We start from the raw sequence: 22,688 nt of genomic DNA on the forward strand, positions 1-22,688 counted from the left end.
AAGTCACTGTGAATGTTCATTTCGCGTTCTCGACTCTCATTTTCAAGAGGATATAGTATCCGAGGTGGTTTAAAATACAAATCCGTGATCCACAATAGAAAAAGGAGAGAGTGTGGAATCCAATGAGCTCTTGTACCTAAGTTACGGTCACAGCGAAAAAAGATACGTCCTGCACTGCACTCTAATCCTTCACTCTCACGTTCCTCATCCACGAATCTTTCATCCTGGCTCAAATTAATGGGTTAATCGTCGCTTTCTCGGTCCGAATCGCTCTCGCTGCTTGTGTAAACAATGGGGAAATGTGAGGAGACTTTCAACTTGTGACGTCAAGCTACTTCCGGTACAGGTAAGGCTTTTTTTTATCAGCGACCAAAAGTTGCGAACTCTATCGTCGTTGTTCTCTACTAAATCCTTTCAGCAAAAATATGGCATTATCGCGAAATGATCAAGTATGACACATAGAATAGATCTGCTATCCCCGTTTGAATAAAAAAATGTCATTTCAGTAGGCCTTTAAAGCTATGTGTATTTGCTGCTTCCGGTTCTCCTGCGTTCATAAACAAATTGTAATGAAGGCTGGCCTTGTGACTTGGTTTAGCATACCTGCTGTGCCAGAGAAAATGAAAAAATGCCTGAAAGACATTTATTGGCATTGACCCTAGTTTGCATCATACATAAATCCTGACCGTCATGCTACTTTTGTGTTAAACAAAGCTTTTATTAGCAGATTGTAAGGGAAGATAATACATTATAGGAATTGGTACCGTTTACACAGTACAGTACATATTCTGTACAATTGACCACTAAATGGCAACTTGTTTAAGTGGAGGTCCACAATAACCCATTCATGGTACAAATATATACTATCAGCATAATACAGTCAAGATACAAAGTATTCATCAGAGTCACTAATAGACCTCATTACATGGAAATGTAGGTCACTATTTTGAAGGATATTTACAGCAAGCGATAAAAGCTCAGAGAGAAAAACTATATACAACTAGAATCTGTGCGATTCAAGTAGGAATGGCGTGTGAATGCCACCCCTGATTTTTTTTCAATAAAATTATCAGCATAATTTGATGTAAAAAAAATTCAGTTCACAAAATTCAAAAGCAAAAAATTCAGTTACATAAATTCAATGTAAAAAAAATTAATACATTCGTAATAAAGACACAAATTAACCTCCATAGAAATAGAGGAATAATAATAATAAATTGAACACTTTTTGGTGTAGAACAAGATCTGTGTGAATGCCTTGTGGCATGGGTTTGGAGAGGGTTGGAGAGTTGGGGGTGGGGAGTGCTAGGTAAAAGTTGAAGCCGCCTGGGAATGCTTTTTCAATGCTGTTTTGAAGTTAAGACCCTTGTAAGTCAGAATCTGGGTTTGATATGGTTTGTGTTTTAATGTAATTTGATGTCATTTCATTGACTAAAACTACATCAATTTAGATGATTAAAATTAGACTAAAACTAAAATACATTTTTGTTAAAAGAATATGACTAAAACTAAATTAAATGTTGCTGTCAGAATGAACACTGCAATAGAGCACACATGACAGCGGTGGTGAGTGGGTGCGGTGATCTGTGTGACAACGAACAGTGCAGGATTTACATTTTTGGTGTTCTATTATTGCACAAGTGCATTTCCAATGTTGATGATGTGCATTTATTAGAAAAACAGAATGAAAGTTATGGCAAGCAGAAAACGTGTTTATTTCAACTACTTTCCCTAAAATACGCATCAAGGCTATAAAGTGTGTTTTATCCGATGACTCGATTAATCGAACAAAATAATGTACAGATTACTTAATTACTAAAATAATGGATAGCTGCAGCGCTAGTGTCCACAAATGCTGGACAGTAAGTGCAGCAAAGGGGAGACTGGAATACAACTGCATCAACAGGCTAAGCTAAAGTTAGAATGGGATTTGTTTATTTTAGCCATTTTCAGACATATATTGTATCTTTAGATTTTCAATGCTCAACCAGCGGTAGTTTGCATCCAAGAAGAGACAAAGAGCAGATGCAGCCAAGTGGAAACTACTGTAGTGTAGTAGTGCAGCATCTAAATATACGCCCTGTGTTTTTTTTTCTTCGAGCAATCCAGCCAAAACTAATGCACGGCCAGTAAGCAACCAGAGAGGAGACTTAGGGCTCTTGTAGCAAAGTGGAGACAGCGGAGTATAAAACTACAGCATCAATTATTCAAACCAAAGTTAATGTGCTTGTGTATTTTTATCATGTCTACTGAAGCCTTTCATCCCTAAATGTCAGTTTGTTTTGGTCACCTGTTTGGTACATATGTCACAAGTAGTACCTGCTTTTTCCCGGTGGATCAGCATCAATAGGGGGGTAGAGCTGAATGGGCCTAACTTTCCAGAAGACTTCCTGCTAAATTCTTGTGTGGAATTATTTTTTTAATATTGTTTTCGTAAAGCAATCTAGGCACAATGGAGTGCAGCAGACGCCTCTTAACTGGATTCTCGTGAAAATGCATGTGATTGCCGTTGCTGATTATTTGCCTTTTCATGCTGATCTCAAACTTCGATTCTTTCTGGCTAATGCTTTGTTGATTTTTAGTCCCCCCGCTGACAAGCCGCTAGCAGATAATTATGTGTCTCCATACACATAATTATGTGTAGCTGCTCCTCTAGGCTAATAATAATTACCTCTATATTCAGACTTTTGAACGGTAGTAAAAGAAAGTGGTGGGCCACCAATCCAATATGGATAGTGCAGCTAACAGAGTGCGACCTATGTGAGTAAGCAAAGGTGCCTAGATCTTAGCACTAAAAGTGGATATGAACAAAAAAAATCTTAACTCATCATCGGCGGTCACTCGAAGAGAGTATGACGATCCTCCTGGTAGGGGGGTATCCTTTTATGGAGGATGCCTGTGCGTGACTTTGTTAAAGGTGGGGAGACTGGTGCACAGACAGTCACCACACGATCCTTGACAGATCCGGGTCAGGGTCCAGTGGCATGGAGTCCAAGACGACTGGGGACCCTTTTCTGCTGCAGCCTTCATCCGCCATCCCAGCCGTTGTGACGCTCCATAGGGTTAGCAATCATCCTCCGCCTGTTCCACCATTGAGGTCTTGGGTTGTTATTTCCCCATTACTGGGCCCACATGGATGTGGGGGTGCCTTCTTCCGGCATCGCAGCCGTTGTGGTAGTTCTTACATCTACCTTCTTCCGCCTGCTTCGCCGTTGAGGTCTTCACCATATCCCAGGCTGGGGGGCAGTCAGGTACCAGGCCTTTGCCAAGGGCCACCTGGCAAAGGTAGTGCCCCAAGACCCCATAGAGGAGCCTCCACTGCCGGATGCACTTTAACGTCATGCCCAGGACACGACTTAACTATACAACGGGATCTATTAGGGCTGTAGAAATTACACAGTACAAACTGATAATCGATTTTAACTTTAGAGGTATGAGTACATTGTTTGGCTAGCCCCTGGATCTTGCGAGACTTCTGTGATGCTGAATAGAAGAGTACCGTTGTCGTTTACAACTGACAACGACAGAGCAACATGGCAGACAGTAATTATGATTGACTTACCGAAAGAACCAAATACAGACCAATCCATAAATTATTTTGCCTAAATCTAGCCAACCAAAGAAGGCACCACACAGTGTAAACCAATCAGAGGCAACCGTCTTTATTTTTCACACACACGTCTGCACAGTGGTGTCAACTTGGCGACTTTCTCGCTGAATCTAGAATCTTTCCAGCTCATCTTCGTGACTTTCTTTCTCAAAGGTGACTAGTGACAAATCTAGCAACTTTTTGGGATATTTGGAGTGATGAAAGCGGGTAACATTGTAATGTCCTTAACGCACAAGTGGTGCTACTCAGAGCCTTTCCTCACAGGGGGTCGGTCACCTGTCTACTGAATGTCTGCTCTTAGACATCTTGTACTGAAAACACATTTTGTTGTACTTTTAAGCGCAATTACAATAAAGTCCATTCCATTGTCGTCAGAGCAGAGAGGAGATCCACACCCACTCTGTGCAAAGCTGCCGCTGTTTTCTGCCTAGGTTGAGATGTAAATGTTTTGTCACGCTTCAAATAAAGACAAACCTATCATTCATGTCAATGAGTCAGTCAATAGATTCGGTTCGTTTGTGAACATCACAACAGTCTTTTGATCAAGTTGATACCCTAACATTTATCGACGTAGAACAAATAAAAATACAACTAAACTAAGAATCGACAGAAGACAAATAATTTACAGTTCTAATCATAATTTGCGTTTTTTTTTACTCACACATCTTTTCTTTAAGTTTATGGATTGCAATGCCTTGAAGTTGATGGTTCTACAAGTTGCTAATAAATAATACAGGAACCGCCTGTTTTGTACGTTTCTATTTTAAAAATAAACATATGACATTGTTCTGACATGATACATTTAATTTTCTATTCACCATGCAAAGCTTCCATATGCATCGAATTGTATCGCATCGAATAACATCAAATTGTAATGTTTTAAAAAGTTGAATGTCTATGGATGTTCTCATTCATCCAGGTCATTCTAATCTCAGGGCATTCAATTGACCACATCTGAACTGTTCGGTTTCTCTTAGAAGACGTTTTGTGTCTCATCAAAATAAGTTTCATCAGTTCTCTTAGACCAGGGGTCGGCAACCCGCGGCTCCGGAGCTGCATGCGGCTCTTTGATCACTCTGATGCGGCTCAGCTGCATACTTTCCGACCCTCCCGATTTTCCTGGGATTTCGGTGCCTCTTGCAGAAAACTCCCGGGATTGATATTCTCCGATTTTCACCCTGACCATAATAATAATAAGGGCGTGCCATGATGGTACAGCATTTAGCGCTCTCTACAATCTGTACAAACAGCATGCGAGCCCAGCCTTTTGTTGTATGCATCTTCTACTTGCACACACAAGTGACAGCAAGGCATACTTGGTCAACAGCCACACAGGTTACACTGACGGTGGCCATATAAAACAACTTTAAGACTCTTACTAATAATGCGCCACACTTTGAACCAAAACCAAACAAGAATGACAAACACATTTCGGGAGAACATCTACACCTTAACACAACATAAACACAACAGAACAAATACCCAGAATCCCATGCAGCCCTGACTCTTCCAGGCTACATTATACACCCCTGCTACCACCAAACCCCGCCCCCACCCCAACCCTGCTCCCCCACACATCAACCAACCGCCCCCCCTCCGTGCGTCTGAGGTGGGCGTGGTTTGGTAGCGGGGGTGTATAATGTAGCTCGGAAGAGTTAGGGCTGCATGGGATTCTGGGTATTTGTTCTGTTGTGTTTATGTTGTGTTACGGTGCAGATGTTCTCCCGAAATGTGTTTGTCATTCTTGTTTGGTGTGGGTTCACAGTGTGGCGCATTATTAATAAGAGTGTTAAAGTTTTTTATACCGCCACCGTCAGTGTAACCTGTGTGGTTGTTGACCAAGTATGCCTTGCTGTCACTTACGTGACCAAGCAGAAGCCCCATACAACGTGTGGCTGGGCCGGCACGCTGGTTGTAGTGGGCATTAAATGCTGTACCATCACGGCACGTTCGAGAGAACAGTTGCCCTGAAATTCATAGTCTGCCGGAAAAATCGTGAGGCTTGACAAGTATGACGCTGTTAAGCGCCATTCATGTAAAACTCGCGGGCCGCACTAACATTCAATTTTCATATAAGGTGTGGGCTGCGTGTCTGAGACCCTTGGTTTATACATAGCACAAAGCAAAAAAACAACTTTGTATGCAGTGTTATTTCATTTTTTATTTCAAAAGATTTTTGTGGCTCCCATTGTATTCTTTAATTTGTGAAACTGGTCAAAGTGGCTCTTTGAGTGGTAAAGGTTGCCGACCCCTGTCTTAGACTATCCTTGCCCAGGCACACCCTCCTGGTTTTAGAGTATAAAAAGTTGGGGTTTTGGCACCAGTCACTCGACTAGATCTGACCAATCTAGGTCTAAGACTAGATTTGACCAATCTAAGTCTATGAAGTCTGATGAAGCCTACTCGGATGAGAGGCGAAACGTCTTCTAAGACAAACCAAACAGTCCACTTGCAATCGATTGAATGCCCTGAGATTGTTAGTGAATCATATCGTAACCCATATCGTAACCCATGTATCGAGATTCATATCGGATCGCCATTTAAGATAGAGATGCACACCCTTAGAATCTATCCCTACACGTAATCAAAAAAAAAGATTTGTTCGAGTGATCTCAAGGATTATCCGTTGGCCGCGTTCCCAGACATGTCCAACTATCTGTTGCTCCAAACATCATTCTATACGACAAAACAGATGAAAACTTGGAAAAGCATAGAGGTGTCCAACTTGGTACGCATGTTTTTAACTATAGATCTCAATGTTTTGTGTGTGCTGAGAGCTTCAGTTATAATTGCTGCTTTTGGTAAAAGCTAAACTCTTTTAGGTTTTGCTGACATTTGATTTATTTTATTTAAAACTCGCCAAGTTGGCGATTTACGAAACACATATCATAGCAAAAATGTTTTTTAAGAACTCCGAAACAAGATAAAATACAAAAAATAGCAAGCTAGTTATCTAAATGGGAAATACTGCAAACGTGTGTGTTCTTTGACTCTACTCCCCTAGACTGGAATGGTGCCACTTTTATTTTAGTCTTTTGTAAAATATTGCACTCTTTTGCCCTTCTAGTTTAAATATCATGTTGATAATATTAAACTGTCAATGGTGTTCACCATAAATGCATTGAAACATTTACAGTTAATACATGTGATTGGTATTGGAATCAGCCCTAATCTTTTCTAGTTTGCCGTTTGAGTCTTGAATAACCGAGAGATATATAAAAATAGAAAATAACAGTTAGGAACAAAAAAGGGCCATTGCTCCCAACCTAATAGATAAATTAATGGAGATTATTAAAAAGTCTAAAATGAAGTGAGCACATTTGCTTGTCACATTGTTCTGCAATCACACCAAAAGATATGAAAGCCATTTGTCGAGCTTGTGACTCATCCGGTAAATTTACCAAGACGCCATTTAATGACTGCCTACGTTTAAACTGTCCACAGAGCTCAGTGTAGCATGCTCGGGAGGACTTTATTAATCATGTGTTTCTGTCTGACATCAACGCAGATGAGACTCATGTGACGCTTACACGAGGAGGGCATGTGCAGTTACATTGGAATTGACAATAAAGCACAGTATGTGCACTTCTATTATAGCGTCAACCCTGCTCGCTGTCCCTAAGTATATTTTACATGCTAATCCTCATACTGTATATAAACATGTATGACACATCCATCTAAGGTAATTTAAGAGCTGTAAAGGAGGCCGCAGGCACATCTACTTATGTGTGCATTATTTCAGACAAGTAGGTTAGATAATATCATATTAACCACAACCTTTGCTCCCACTTTCATTCAAGAGGATTTGAAAAAAAAGAAAAAGAGACAAAGTGCCTTTTATGACATTTAAAAATAGACAGTACAGCTGAAAAATGAAGCAAAGCAAAATGTGGGTTGGGCAAATAATTTTTAGGAATTGTGTGTGAGATTGATTGTTGTTTAAGCAATTGCAATCAAATAAAGTGCACTACTTGCTGCAAACTGCAGAGGCACTGTTGAATCAGTCTCAGGCCCCGTTTATGTACACGTATCCTTGTCCACACACACACAGTGGTCATTTAAGACCCCCCACCCCTCCGTCAGCCGGCGTAACATGACCTAATATGCATGCACGGAAAATGTGCGCGTCATAGTCACCTCCAGTGTTGCTTTGTGTGCAAGTTTTTAAATGTAACTTATCTAAACAATATCTAGTGTTGTGGTATTTCAATTAACTGGAAACCAGTGTGCTGTGGGGCCCTATTGTAGTGTGCCATCATAAATTAATCAAATCTTTATTGGACACGAAAGTACACAATGTGACAAAGACCATTTTACAACAATCAATCTCGGGATCTAGATATCTGGACAGGACACTCCTTACTCTTTTGCCTTCACCTTCATTGTCCATTCGTCTGAGAAGTGTTGTATCCAAAATAGCTGCAATAGCTTTCTCTTAAGGTATTCATGTATGATTTCCACAAGCGTCTGTACAGACGGAAGGAGAAACACGGGCATGTCTGGATGACTCGCCTCCATATTTCCAGGGGTTAGCTCTGAGTTATGAAACCTCTTTATTATGAAGCTGGCTGTGGCGCAGTCTTTCTGACGTCACTTTCGGTGTGGGGCACGGTTTTTTGGCGCCACTTCCTCTACGAACTCAGTTTGTAAACGATCCATACAAAGCTAAGAGCTGGAGATTCAAGAAATACACGGCGCACTTACCAGTGTAAAAATGTGTCCGAGGAAGGGAACCTTAAACGCTGGGTTAGTGTGGCTGAAACGGGGCTTAGGCTAAATAATTATTCCTTTAAGGGGTTATCCGGCTTAAAGACATAGCCTCAAATAGTTCGCTACCTACAAGGTGACCAACATGATGTCTGTTATGGACATTGTTTTTATAATACATGGATAGAAACAGGAGTTCAGCACATTCTCAGAAATCTCAAATCTGTTTCAAAATAGTAAAAAATAAATAAATATATATATATATATATATATATATATATATATATATATATATATATATATATATATATAATTTATCGTAATTTTTTCTAAACAATCAAAACAATTTTATGTCAATGTATCCCATTCCTACTTTCAATCAGCCCTTTTCCAAACATCTTTAATGTAATGTCAGTTTTTAGCGACAATTCAATGTAATTTTTGGGTCTCAGGAAGAAACAAACGTTTTGCCAATTTTATGCATAGAGTTAGGATTTTCTGGCTTCTTAAAATACATTTGTAGCTATTTCAGGGTTTTCCCCCAGATTGCCAATATACTGTACCTTTGTAGCGCTGGGGTGTGTCAAGGGAGCGTGGTCATGATGACATCATATAATTTGAATAATCTGTTGTGATGCATATATCGTCTTTAAAAAAGCTAAAACAAATCTGTTATTCTTAGTATTAACATTTATATTTTTTAAATTGCATATTGTTGCTCTAAGTTTCAACTGTTGCTGTTCATTGTACTTTGTTGAGAATTGTTCAAGTGTCTAGAGACTTTTACTGACTAAAAATGACTGTCAGCAATTCTAGCGTCTTTTTCTGATGTTACTGAAGACTGTACATCCACATTGCAGACATGCTACCTCCGCTGCAGACCATCCCGTGCATCTTGCCTACGTCGTCACATCGTGTTTCAGCAGTGTTGTTTTGGTGATCAAAGTCTTTTTTTCGGCAGCCAGAATTTTTAGTGCGTCACTAGTCAGTAATTTGCAAATAATAGGCTATATATAGCCATTCATACTGTATTAGTACAAACATTTATGCTGGTGATAAATGTTTGTTAATGTGTGATTGATGTGAATTGAAAGGGGATTGGCAGAGAATTAGTAAGTGTTGTGTGTCTGCACGAAGACGGAAGTACTAAACGTTAAAGACTGTCAGACTTTTTGTGACTTCTTTTGGAGGCTATAATATATAATATTACTTTATTTGTTTCACGTAAAAACCCTCGTTTTTAAGGTGTGGTGGCATTTATGTTGCCGTGGCGGCGCACCACGGTCAATTATATCATATAGGGTAAACCTTGTATATATTATGTATATCTCGTCACAGGATGAATGTTGGCTTTCAGACTAGTTTTAAACCAAAAAATCCACGAACAGAACATGAAAACACAAATTCACTTGTTTTAGGTGTTTTAAGTCAAATTTGTTTCACGTAAAAACCCTCGTTTTTAAGGTGTGGTGGCATTTATGTTGCCGTGGCGGTGCACCACGGTCAATTATATCATGTAGGGTAAACCTTGTATATATTATGTATATCTCGTCACAGGATGAATGTTGGCTTTCAGACTAGTTTTAAACCAAAAACATCCACGAACAGAACATGAAAACACAAATTCACTTGTTTTAGGTGTTTTAAGTCAAATTGTTGCAATTTTAAAGTAAAGTATGATACATTAACCTATTGGCTTAATTGGTTCTATAACTGAGCTCATACAGTATCTCAAATCAGCGTTGCTCATTGAAAGGACTTTAAACCAATTTAATCCATGCTCACCCCATGTAACATGTGACATAAATACTGCAATATTATTGGAGAACATTTACTTTGGGGAGAGGAGTAACTTGCTGTTCCCATCAGTAACAAAAGGAATGGTTATTGTAGTTTATGTTGCACATGGACGTCTTTGAGGGACAGACCGGAGCAGGTGATATGTGTGTGTTTCCCCCAAACAAAGGTAATGCTTGACTGTCCAGTTTGTTGAGTCGGGAGACCTGAATCACGCTAGGCACACCATAGGCAGTTTTCTCCATATTTTCGTGAATAAATGTTCACCATTGCTTCTTTCGCCTCACCAAGTCGCTACACAGTTGTTTGTTTTTTTGATTCCGTGGGTGTCCTCCGCTACTTCTTCTCGGCGCTCTATTTTGAACTTGCTCACACAAATGTATGCTCGTAACTTCCAACTGTCTCTCGAGCCGAGAGACAGCTTGTATCCCGAAATACTCTGAAGATGACTCACCACTGTAGTGTATTTATTGTTTTATGGATGTAGCAACTACCAGTATTAAAAATAATATATTGTGGTAAAACTCGCTACCGTTATATATTTATATAGCACATTTAAAAAAACACCCCCAGTTGGCCAGACATAAGAAAAGGGGCACATAGTGTCACATTTACGTCGTAACACGGAAGGATGAATAAAATACAGTAGTAAAATATACCTTCAAAGAAGTGCATAATATATTGCCTAAAATACTAAAATGTAATAAAAAAATAAAAAAGGTTAAAACAAGAAATAAAAACAACCAAGATTTCCTGTCTAACTGGATTTGCATGCCAGGGAGTAAAAATATGTTTTTAGCCTAGATTTAAATTGGATCAGAGACTGGGAGGACCCAATAGATAATGGAAGGTTGTTCCATAGTCTGGGCCAGGGGTAGGGAACCTATGGCTCTAGAGCCAGGTGTGGCTCTTTTGATGACTGCATCTGGCTCTCAGATAAATCTTAGCGGACATTGCTTAACACGATAAGTAACGAATGATTCCGCTGGTAATGACAGTGTTAAAAATAACGTTCAAAATTAAGAATATTCTCATGCATTTTAATCCATCCATCCGTGTTCTATCGCACCTGTTCAGGAAGTCGCATTAATATTTTATTTATTTTTGGTTAGCTTCAGAATAACAATGTTATTAAAAAGAATAACAGACTTATTATACTCTAAAAATGTTAGTCTTTCTTAAAAATGCACTTATTTAGTTGTGTTCAGTGTTAAAAAATATTGGTAACACTTTAGTATGGGGAACATATTCTCAGTAACAAAGACTTAATTTAGAGTTATTTGGACACCAGGGGAACATATAAGGGTTAGGGTTAGGGTTACTATCAATCAATCAATCAATCAATCAATGTTTATTTATATAGCCCTAAATCACAAGTGTCTCAAAGGGCTGCACAAGCCACAACGACATCCTCGGTACAGAGCCCACATAAGGGCAAGGAAAAACTCACCCCAGTGGGACGTCGATGTGAATGACTATGAGAAACCTTGGAGAGGACCACATATGTGGGTAACCCCCCCCCCCCCCCCCCCCCCCCCCCTATAAGCAATAATTCTGAGGTTATTGAGGGAAGACTCTTAGTTAATGGCTTCCTGGTTGTATAATAAGGCCATGCAGAATAAGGCATTAATAAGTACTTAATAATGACTAATTAAGACCCAATATGTTACTAATTTGCATGTTAATAAGCAACTAATAATGGTGAATATGATCCCCATATTAAAGTGTTACCAAAATATTATATGGCTCTCACGGAAATACATTTTACAATATTTGGCTTTCATGGCTCTCTCAGCCAAAAAGGTTCCCGGCCCCTGGTCTGGGCCCTGCCACTGAAAAGGCTCTCCCGTTTAAGATTGAAATTATAGTAAAACTGTGGTTGATAATTGCCTCACAAACCGGTGATGCTGCTCATTTCCTGGATTCCCAACCTTATCTTTTTTTGAACCTGAATATATGAATGATGAACTACTGTTTATAAAAGCAACACGAATCGAGTGTAAAACGTTGGAGCAGACGGAAGCAGAGGGAGTTAGGACCGGCGTGACTTGACGCTGCAAATGTGGAATTTGGAGCCAAGCTTTGCTGACATAAATGGCGTGCTTACCCAAAATCAGCGAGTGAGTCACTATAGTATCGATCATCATCATCATGATTGTACAACTACAGTACATACACTGTCGAGCTAAACATGAAATGTGGGCTAATACTTTAAAGATACTGTTATATGATTGTTCATGTTTTGCAGTTAGTACAGATTGGCTTCCTATCGCATTGTGTTGTGTATTACAAACTCAAAAGCCATTCAGCTGCTGACGCAGAAGCTATCTTACGGCTAATGACGTAGCATGCCATCGCTAGAAAAATAGTTCCTGAGTGTTCGCTCTTATAATAACAATGTCACTACAGCTTGGTTATTATACAGGTTACGGAATGTAAATGAAGTATTGTTGGTGGTTTTTGGATGCATTTTTAAAGTGATTTAGAGGCAGAATGAATTGCTCCCATGAGCTACATTGCTAACCACCTGGAACGAGTGGAATATTACAAATTAGAATGCAAAAAAATCTCAAACTATTGTTTTCTTGTCCCTCGTAAGGATTGTAAACGATAGGCAACATTCTTAAAAAGCCAGAAATAAATGTACTAATTCTTCTGCCAAGGAAAATGTGTTGTGCCGGTTTATCTAGTTCAACTATTTGTTTAACTTGGTTAAAAGATTTCAGCTTTTATATAATTTAGGACTTTTTGCTCATGGTCACAATAACCGTGATATGATATATTTACACATTGGTCACAATTCTGTCATATTCATATGAATAAATAAACACACTTAATGTAGATTAGTTTTTGCTGTATGTTACCGAGCATCAGATTACTACTTTTATTAATAGAGTTATTGCCTTACAAACAAATCAAAATTTCTACTTTGTTCTCTCTCTCTCTCTCTCTCTCTCTCTCTCTCTCTCTCTCTCTCTCTCTCTCTCTCTCTCTCTCTCTCTCTCTCTCTCTCTCTCTCTCTCTCTCTTTCCAGTCTCAACTGTCTGTATCTTTATCTCGACCCAATTGTGTCTCGGCTCTGTTTTCAGTTTTATTCAAATGTATTAAAATGTGGGGTTTTTTCTTATCTTTGTTGTCGATGTGCTTGCTCATGTCGAGATTATTCGGGTTTTTCTTAAGTGTATGAAGAGTGGTGATATGGACCTTTCAATTGTAAAACCTCTTTTCTAGCCTACTGCTTTAACGTTTAAATCCTGTTCAAGTGAGGTGGAAGGGCTTCAAACGTAAAGGGTCAGAATTGGAATGTGCGTGTCTGAATGTTACCAATCATGTACAGACTTGTAGTGCTATCCAAGACAGGTGGCTTGTGTAGTGAGCAATGTCAACTAAAACCACTTTCTATTCCATTTTGTGTGTTTTTACCCCAGGGCAGCACAACTACCTGTGTGCAGGGAGGAACGACTGCATCATCGATAAGATCCGCAGAAAGAACTGTCCGGCATGCCGCTTCCGCAAATGCCTTCAAGCTGGAATGAATTTGGAGGGTAAGCCTCTTTAAATCATTAGCGGACCGTGGGGAATTCTTACGCCCGCCAAAGCTAATGGTGCAAAAACAAACGTACAACAAAGAAGTTGGAAATTAACACCCCAGTTGGTGTTGGACTTTAAATACAAAGCCAGCTAGCTAGTAGCTTAGTAGAAATAACTTGTTCACGGCCAGAAAGTTTCCAAAGCATGTCACAACAAGCCTTTTTCTAAACTTTTAAGAACTCAATGCCTTTTGTTAAAAACAACCAAAACCGAACCCAAGTCGTCTTGAATGAATTAACTCACTGTTTAGCAGTCTGGCTATGTTGTGACAGACCATTGATTCTCAAACTGTAGTATGTGTACCACTAGTGGTACGTGGGCTCCATCTAGTGGTACGCCAAATAATCACTTGATTAAAGTACAGTGTTTTGTATATCCAAACACAGTGTTATTGTTTAAACTGTATGCAATGTTACAGTGACCAAAATATGAAATATACTTGTTAAATAAAACCTCTGCCTTGTTTTTAGTGAATTCTTAGGCTTACTTTGCTACTATATTTTAATATTGGTCATTATGGTGGTCATTTGTTGAGTCAAGTTTTTTCTGGAGTGGTACTTGAAGAAAAAAGTTTCAGAACCACTGCTCTAGACCACAAGAAAGTGTTTTAAATGTAGATTAAAATCATCATCGTTTGTATCTCTGTGTCATGGCCTCATCTCTTCACGTAAGTGACAGGAAGAAAAGCTCAAAAAGAAAAGTTGTTTGGCGCTAGCTAGTGGTATAAGCTCTCTAGTCCCCGACTATAAGGCTCTATACCACGGGTGTCAAACCTATTTTAGATCGGGAGCTACATGGGAGAAAAATCTACTCTCAAGTTGGCCGGACTGACAAAATCACGGCACGATGACTTAAAGATAAAGACAACTTCAGATTGTTTTCTTTGTTTAAAATTAGAACAAGCACATTCTGTACAAATCATAATGTTGTTGGGTTTTTTTTTTTTTACACTTACATGTTGCGGTAAATAATTTATTTGTCGTTATTTATATTTTCTGAAAAAAATTATGTGATAATGTTCATCAGTCAACTCATTGGTGTTAATTTTCAATCTATCAAGATAAAAACATATCAAAATCAGATTACTGGATGTTATTTATGTAATTTGATCATTTTCCTCGACTGATGTACTAAAACATCATTGGGTTTATTTTGTACATATGTAGCATCATCTACAAAGATACAAATAATTGCTATTGCGACATCCAGTGGACACATTTAAAACAGCTGTTTCTTTCATTCAAAAATTTCAGGTTAATTTTTATACTTAACAAACCCATCCCGCGGGCCGGATAAAACCTGTTCACGGGCCTGGTACGTTTGACACCCCTGCTCTATATCAAGGGTGTCAAACTTGTTATAATTGAGGGTCACATCGCAGTAAAAATATATATGAATTATAATGTATAATCACCTCATGATGTTGTTATACAAAACCTAAGCATTGTATTACTACTTTTTTATGTACAAATTGATGAATAACTTGCTTTACAATTACAGTATAAGTTGGGGGAGACATCAGCTGTAGAAGTGTTAATTTTTATTCTAACAAGAAATATGTTGTTTTTTGGATGATCAGATGATATTTAATTTTAAAAGACAATGTGTTTGCCATGCGATGAGGTGCCGACTTGTCTAGTGTGTCCCCCCGCCTTCCGGCCCATTGCAGCTGGGATAGGCTCCAGCACCCTCGCCACTCCGAGAGGGAAAAATGGTAGAAAATGGATGGATGGATGTTTAAATTGAAAAACTGATACATTTAGTAAGAAAGATGAAGTGGTTTACTGACACAATGTATTTCCAGTCTTTCGCATGCCACATGAAATGATGTGGTAGGCCAGAGTTTGACACGTGTGCCCTGTACTATGAGGATCGTTTTTAGGTTGGAACCGTAAAAGTAGTTTGGTTTCTGGGTGCCTAACAACAATGTTTTTAGGAACACGTTACAAGATGGGAAAGTCATGTGGACAAGCAAACCACTACTTATTCAGTACGAGCGTTAACTGTCTTCCTCCTCTTGTGTTGTTTAGGTGTGCAGCAGCAGACCACAAACTTATGCGCATGATCTTTCGTCTTTTATAGTTTTGGTGTGTACTTTGTCTATGACTGTGTTCGTACCTGTCAAGATAACTATTTATAAAAAAGAGATGGGGGTCCTAGTGTAGTCAGGGGCTTAGTACCACATGTTTTTTCAGACTTTAAAAAAAAAAAAAAGTTATACTAGTTAGTGAGTGACGATTGCTTTCAACACAACAGGGTGGGAAAAGTGAGTCCTGGGTGCTAAACTTCACACTCCCTGACATACGGTCGACATCCCGCCTAACTCGGTAGCATCAGAGCAGTGACAGAGGCAGGAAATTGCTGGGTCGTCTTAATTCTCTGCCCTATATAAAAAAAAGAGACAAAATTGCCGCTTTTACAAGTATGTAAATCCGGGATTCTCTCAGCAATCGAGTCTAGTCTTCTGAATGGCTCTTATGAGTGAACGATGGATACCGATTCGCAGATGCAAGCCTTTCCTCTGCAAGCCGTTCTTACTCGAGCGTCTCAATGAATGACAATATGGTGCCAAAGTTCATTTGATTTCTGGAGTTCAGTTAGGTTGGTTGCTTTAAGGCTCACAAGTCACTGCACAAATGTTCAGCCTCATCTAAAGTAAAAAGTGCCTTACTTTTACCTTTTATGATTCATAGCAATGTGCCTTCCACTGTGAATATTTAAGCTTCGAGTGTGTGCAATATATTAACCCTCCATAAAAAGATGCAGCTTCGTAGCTTACCAAAGTCGTATTAAAACATTTTTGTTCTATATTCTAAGTGAAACATCAAAGTTTTGGTTTGCTTTGCCAGCGTCGGTTATTAAAACAGGCGTCGACTTGCAATCCCCATGTATCTCTTATGTGTGACTGCCATCTACTGCTCACACATTACACCTTATGCCAAATAAAATTGCTTCGAGGTCGTAAGCACAACCAGAATTAATCCGTACATTAGACGCACTTTCGATTTTTGAGAAAATGCAAGTATTTTAAGTGTGCTTTATAGTCCGAAAAATACAAGTAATCATGTGTTTGAAGCTATAATTAAAGAGAATGCAAGCTCAATAGACAACAATAAAACATCTTGACAATAAAACAGTATCATGATAACATTTCTGAAAAAAGTTAATAGTTGATAATGATGGCAAAAATGAAAGGTACTCAAGAGAAACTTTTATTATCAGTATTATAATGTCTCTGAATGCCTTCACTATTATTATACTACTATTATAAAGCCCTACTTGAAATACTACTCATCTTGTCTATGAACTAAACGCATTTCCCTTTGATACTGTTGAAATTGTACAAAGTTTTACTGTATATCACATTGTACCTTTTTGGGGGGGATACTATATTAAACATCAATTAAATCAAAATATATTTGAGAGAAATATCTTTTAACAAAATGGACCTACTGAAACAGAAATGTTCTTGTCTTGTATACCTCTTTTTCTGAAAGTGTTTGAAAGTTTAACTGTAGATCAGTGTTTTTGTAGGTCAGAGAGGTTTTTACGGTGCGTTCAATAATAATAATTGATGTTATTTGTTACGCACTTTTTGTTTGAATATATCTTAAAGTGCTACAGTAAAAAACAATATTTTACAATAAAAGCTTAGTCATTAAAATAGATCAAATACTAACACTAAAACACTATCAGTAGAACACAAGAACTACTTTTCTAACAGTCTGTACATTTGTTTTAGTTATTTAAATAAAAATATTGGTCAAAATATTTCAGTGTGTACTTTTTGAGCGCATTCAACAATTCCACGATAATATTGATAACCGTGATAACTTAGGTTTATCTGAGATAAAAAATGCTCATATCGTTTCATCCCGACAATGCAGTGGCAGTTAAGTGGGGGCTTAGTGGGGGCCAGGGGGGCACATATCAGTGTTACAATGAAGACACTTGTATGCGCTCTTCCACCTTGAATTTCCATGTCTGGCGTTTCTACAGCAACTAAGCGTTTTATTACAGCTGCTGTCGTTCAAATCCCTTGGCTGAGTTCTTTCCTTCACTCCGACGCTCGCAGCACTGATTATATGTAATCTCCGACACTTCCCAATGGACCAGCAAGGGAATGGTACAACACATCTGTCCAGTGTAGTACAACACATCTGTCCAGTGTAGATAAAGACATCAGCAGCTGGTGTGTTGTCATTAACTTACAAAGATCACCACTGAGCTGCATTGCTTCCTGTTTGTTAGCAATGTACCGAGACATCCTGGATGAAAACCAACGCTTCCCATCCAACCTGATGGCGCTTGAGAGATGCTGCAAAGAGGAATGGCCTAAACTGCCCAAAGATAGGTGTGCCAAGCTTGTGGCATCGCATTCAAAAAGGCTTGAGGTTGTAATTTCTGCCAAAGGTGCATCAACAAAGTATTGCGCAAAGAATCTTACTTACGTACATGTGATTTTTTTTTTTTTTTTTTAATATTTGCAAAATAAAAAATAATAAAAAAAAATCACATTGTCTTTATGGGATATTGTCTGTGGAATTTTTAAGGACAAAATTATTTTTATCCATTTTGTAAAATGTAGTAAAATGGAAGAGCTGTGAATAATCTCAGCTTTTCATTTTAATATACAGTACCCGACGCATACAATCCTGTTTGTTCGTATGATGTCAGTATTTGACCTGTAAAATTAAACTAGTCGTCAGGTTGGTAAAATGCCGTTGAAATTTGGTTTTGGTCTTGTCTTTTCGATACATTACAGTCAATCAATCAATCAATCAATCAATTGCTAATTTATTTCAAAAAAATATATATACTGTATATATATATATGCGATTGATCACCTAAAATTAACACATTAATTATGTTTATACTGTAGGTATAATAACTTTGCAGTTTATTTTGACGGCACTTGCTCCTTCAAGGGTTGGAATTGGGGGTTAAAACACCAAAAATGATTCCCAGGCGCGGCCACCGCTGCTGCTCACTGCTCCCCTCACCTCCAAGCGAGTGAGGGTGATGGGTCAAATGCAGAGGAAAATTTCACCACACCTAGTGTGTGTGTGACAATCATTTGTAGTTAAAAGTTAAAAAGTTTAACTGTGCTTGGCAGTTAAGGTAGTAGATGACGTGCATTTAAGTAAAACATTTAAATAATGTTTGTCTATGACAGTGGTTCTCAACCTTTTTTCAGTGATGTACCCCCTGTGAATTTGTTTTAAATTCAAGTACCCCCTAATCAGAGCAAAGCATTTTTGGTTGAAAAAAAAGAGATAACGAAGTAAAATACAGCACTATGTCATCAGTTTCTGATTTATTAAATTGTATAACAGTGCAAACTATTGCTCATTTGTAGTGGTTTTTCTTGAACTATTTGGAAAAAAAGATTTTATTTATATTTATAAAGGATTTTTGAATTGTTGCTATTTATAGAATATTTTGAAAAAATCTCACATACCCCTTGGCATACCTTCAAGTACCCCCAGGGGTACGCGTACCCCCATTTGAGAACCACTGGTCTATGACATTCTGACCATAACATATTATTTTTTTAAGTGATTTTAAATTATGCAAGCGAGAAAACCTGTGGAAAAAAATCCCAAATCAAAAGTGTGATTGATCTGATTAAAAAACTAATCATTTGAGATTACCAATTACAAACCCCGTTTCCATATGAGTTGGGAAATTGTGTAGATGTAAATATAAACGGAATACAATGATTTGCAAATCCTTTTCAACCCATATTCAATTGAATGCACTACGAAGACAACATATTTGATGTTCAAACTCATAAACTTAATTTTTTTTTTTGCAAATAATAATTAACTTAGAATTTCATGGCTGCAACACGTGCCAAAGTAGTTGGGAAAGGGCATGTTCACCACTGTGTTACATGGCCTTTCCTTTTAACAACACTCAGTAAACGTTTGGGAACTGAGGAGACACATTTTAAGCTTCTCAGGTGGAATTATTTCCCGTTCTTGCTTGATGTACAGCTTAAGTCGTTCAACAGTCCGGGGGTCTCCGTTGTGGTATTTTAGGCTTCATAACGCGCCACACATTTTCAATGGGAGACAGGTCTGGACTACAGGCAGGCCAGTCTAGTACCCGCACTCTTTTACTATGAAGCCACGTTGATGTAACACGTGGCTTGGCATTGTCTTGCTGAAATAAGCAGGGGTGTTCATGGTAACGTTGCTTGGATGGCAACATATGTTGCTCCAAAACCTGTATGTACCTTTCAGCATTAATGGTGCCTTCACAGATGTGTAAGTTACCCATGCCTTGGCCACTAATACACCCCAATACCATCACACATGCTGCCTTTTACACTTTGCGCCTATAACAATCCGGATGGTTCTTTTCCTATTTAGTCCGGAGGACACGATGTCCACAGTTTCCAAAAACAATTTGAAATGTGGATTCGTCAGACCACAGAACACTTTTCCACTTTGTATCAGTCCATCTTAGATGAGCTCAGGCCCAGCGAAGCCGACGGCGTTTCTGGGTGTTGTTGATAAACGGTTTTCGCCTTGCATAGGAGAGTTTTAACTTGCACTTACAGATGTAGCGACCAACTGTAGTTACTGACAGTGGGTTTCTGAAGTGTTCCTGAGCCCATGTGGTGATATCCTTTACACACTGATGTCGCTTGTTGATGCAGTACAGCCTGAGGGATCGAAGGTCACGGGCTTAGCTGCTTACGTGCAGTGATTTCTCCAGATTCTCTGAACCCTTTGATGATATTACGGAGCGTAGATGGTGAAATCCCTAAATTCCTTGCAATGGCTGCTTGAGAAAGTTTTTTCTTAAACTGTTAAACAATTTGCTCACGCATTTGTTGACAACGTGGTGACCCTCGCTCCATCCTTGTTTGTGAATGACTGAGCATTTCATGGAATCTACTTTTATACCCAATCATGGCACCCACCTGTTCCCAATTTGCCTGTTCACCTGTGGGATGTTCCAAATAAGTGTTTGATGAGCATTCCTCAACTTTATCAGTATTTATTGCCACCTTTCCCAACTTCTTTGTCACGTGTTGCTGGTATCAAATTCTAAAGTTAATGATTATTTGCAAAAAAAAAATGTTTATCAGTTTGAACATCAAATATCTTGTCTTTGTAGCATATTCAATTGAATATGGGTTGAAAATGATTTGCAAATCATTGTTTTCCGTTTATATTTACATCTAGCACAATTTCCCAACTCATATGGAAACGGGGTTTGTACAACTTTTCATACAATGTTATCGACAATGCAACTTTTTTGATACCACACAGTTTGGCAAAATAGGGAACAATAATTCAACAACATATAGAAAATAATTTTAATTACAGTAATAGGGAATTGTGACTTTTTGATCTTGATCAAAACATAAGGAACTTGACAGCCAAGTAGCCAACGTCAAAAGCATGACGAAACTAAACAAAAATATTTTGTTATAATTTGCTATACAGTGAATGCTTGTAAAACACTTGTAAACGCAGCCATTTTAAAAAATTAAATGGCACAGAATTTTGTCGACGTACCTATTTTCCGCAGAGGCGTAACATAGTAGGGACATCATATAATGGCAGGACAAAGGTGTTAAAAACACTCCCTTCCTGTTGCGATAAAACGGTTGTGACAGTCTGCCATATGCCGTAGAGACTGGAATGTCATTTCCCATGAAAAGACATCTGACTAAGACCAGTCGTCTTAAGATTCAGGTTTAAGATTTACTGTACACGCAAACTGGCAACGAACAATTAACCTTGGGAGGAGCAGCCGTGTCACAAAAGAGGGAGTACCCGCTGGCAAAAAGTGTGTTGTTAGCAAGGGGTTATGACGCTCATTTTGATATCATGGTGAACGATATACAGCAGGGATTCTCAAACTGTGGTGCACGTACCATTAGTGGTGCGCGGGCTCCATCTGGGCAGGCCTCGCCAACCCGTCGTTCGCAATCGACCAGTTGATTTTTGAGACCCTACCGGTCGATCGCGAAAATATTAGAATAATAATAAATATTAATATGACATCAGTGACACTCCCACCAACAGACCCGCCAACAAGCACGCATTTTAACCCCTGAACACGCCCGCACGCCTCTGCCTCTCTCTCTTCAGCCTCACATCCAGCCGCTCACCACACCGCGGCCACACCCCCCGCATTGCATGACATGCTCATAAATCCCCGTGCTGCAACAATGACTGAATGTCTGACTGTTGCAGCAAAATGTTGACTTCAGCCGATGACACAAAGCTTTGTCTTTAAAAAAAATATACATACATACATACATACATACATTCATACATACATACATACATACATACATACATACATATATATATATATATATATTACTGAAACTGGCCATCAGATAAGAAATATCACATTTATTTTTATCATAATCTACCAATTATTATTTCACTGATCCTAAACTATAAAGTTTTATATAGTCCAACATTTGTTTTGAAAAAAGAAGTGTCGTCTTATGTTCGAGTCCTTTTGTTCAATATGAAAGGAGGCTAAAAGTTAGATCTTTTATTTTGAAGGATCTCTGTGTGAAAGAAGCTAACCTCCCTCTTTTTGTCCCAGCAGCAAGGAAAAACAAGAAGCTGAGGAAGCTGGATAATGACAAGAACTCCCGCTGCCTTGCCCTGCCTCAGCCCGTCCCCGCCATGCCCGTGGTGGTCATCCCTGCCTGCATGCCCCAGCTGGCGCCCTCCATGTTGTCGGTGCTCAAGGCCATCGAGCCCGAGATCATCTACTCTGGCTACGACGGCACCCTCCCCGACACGTCCACGCGCCTCATGTCCACGCTCAACAAGCTCGGCGGACAGCAGGTCATCTCGGCGGTCAAGTGGGCGAAGTCGCTGCCAGGTAATGAGAAGCCACTTCTCCTTTTGATTTGATGCCTGACTAAAGTGCTTGTGGTCGTTGTATATATATATATATATATATATATATATATATATATACATGTATATATATG

General features: G+C 38.9%; 1 protein-coding gene across 4 annotated transcripts in view; it reads left to right on the top strand.

Moving 5' to 3' along the window:
- Positions 1–22,688, top strand: part of LOC133607689 (glucocorticoid receptor-like) — a 128,956-nt gene that overhangs the window by 85,741 nt on the left and 20,527 nt on the right. For 2 of the 4 annotated variants that reach the window (XM_061962557.1, XM_061962559.1), the window contains 2 exons: positions 13,543–13,659; positions 22,292–22,576. In XM_061962557.1, coding sequence (XP_061818541.1) covers positions 13,543–13,659; positions 22,292–22,576 — 402 coding nt within the window. The remainder of the gene's footprint in view (positions 1–13,542; positions 13,660–22,291; positions 22,577–22,688) is intronic. The other 2 variants (XM_061962558.1, XM_061962560.1) reach the window with 1 other exon arrangement.

Source organism: Nerophis lumbriciformis, linkage group LG09, assembly GCF_033978685.3.
Source record: "Nerophis lumbriciformis linkage group LG09, RoL_Nlum_v2.1, whole genome shotgun sequence".
Taxonomy (NCBI): domain Eukaryota; kingdom Metazoa; phylum Chordata; class Actinopteri; order Syngnathiformes; family Syngnathidae; genus Nerophis; species Nerophis lumbriciformis.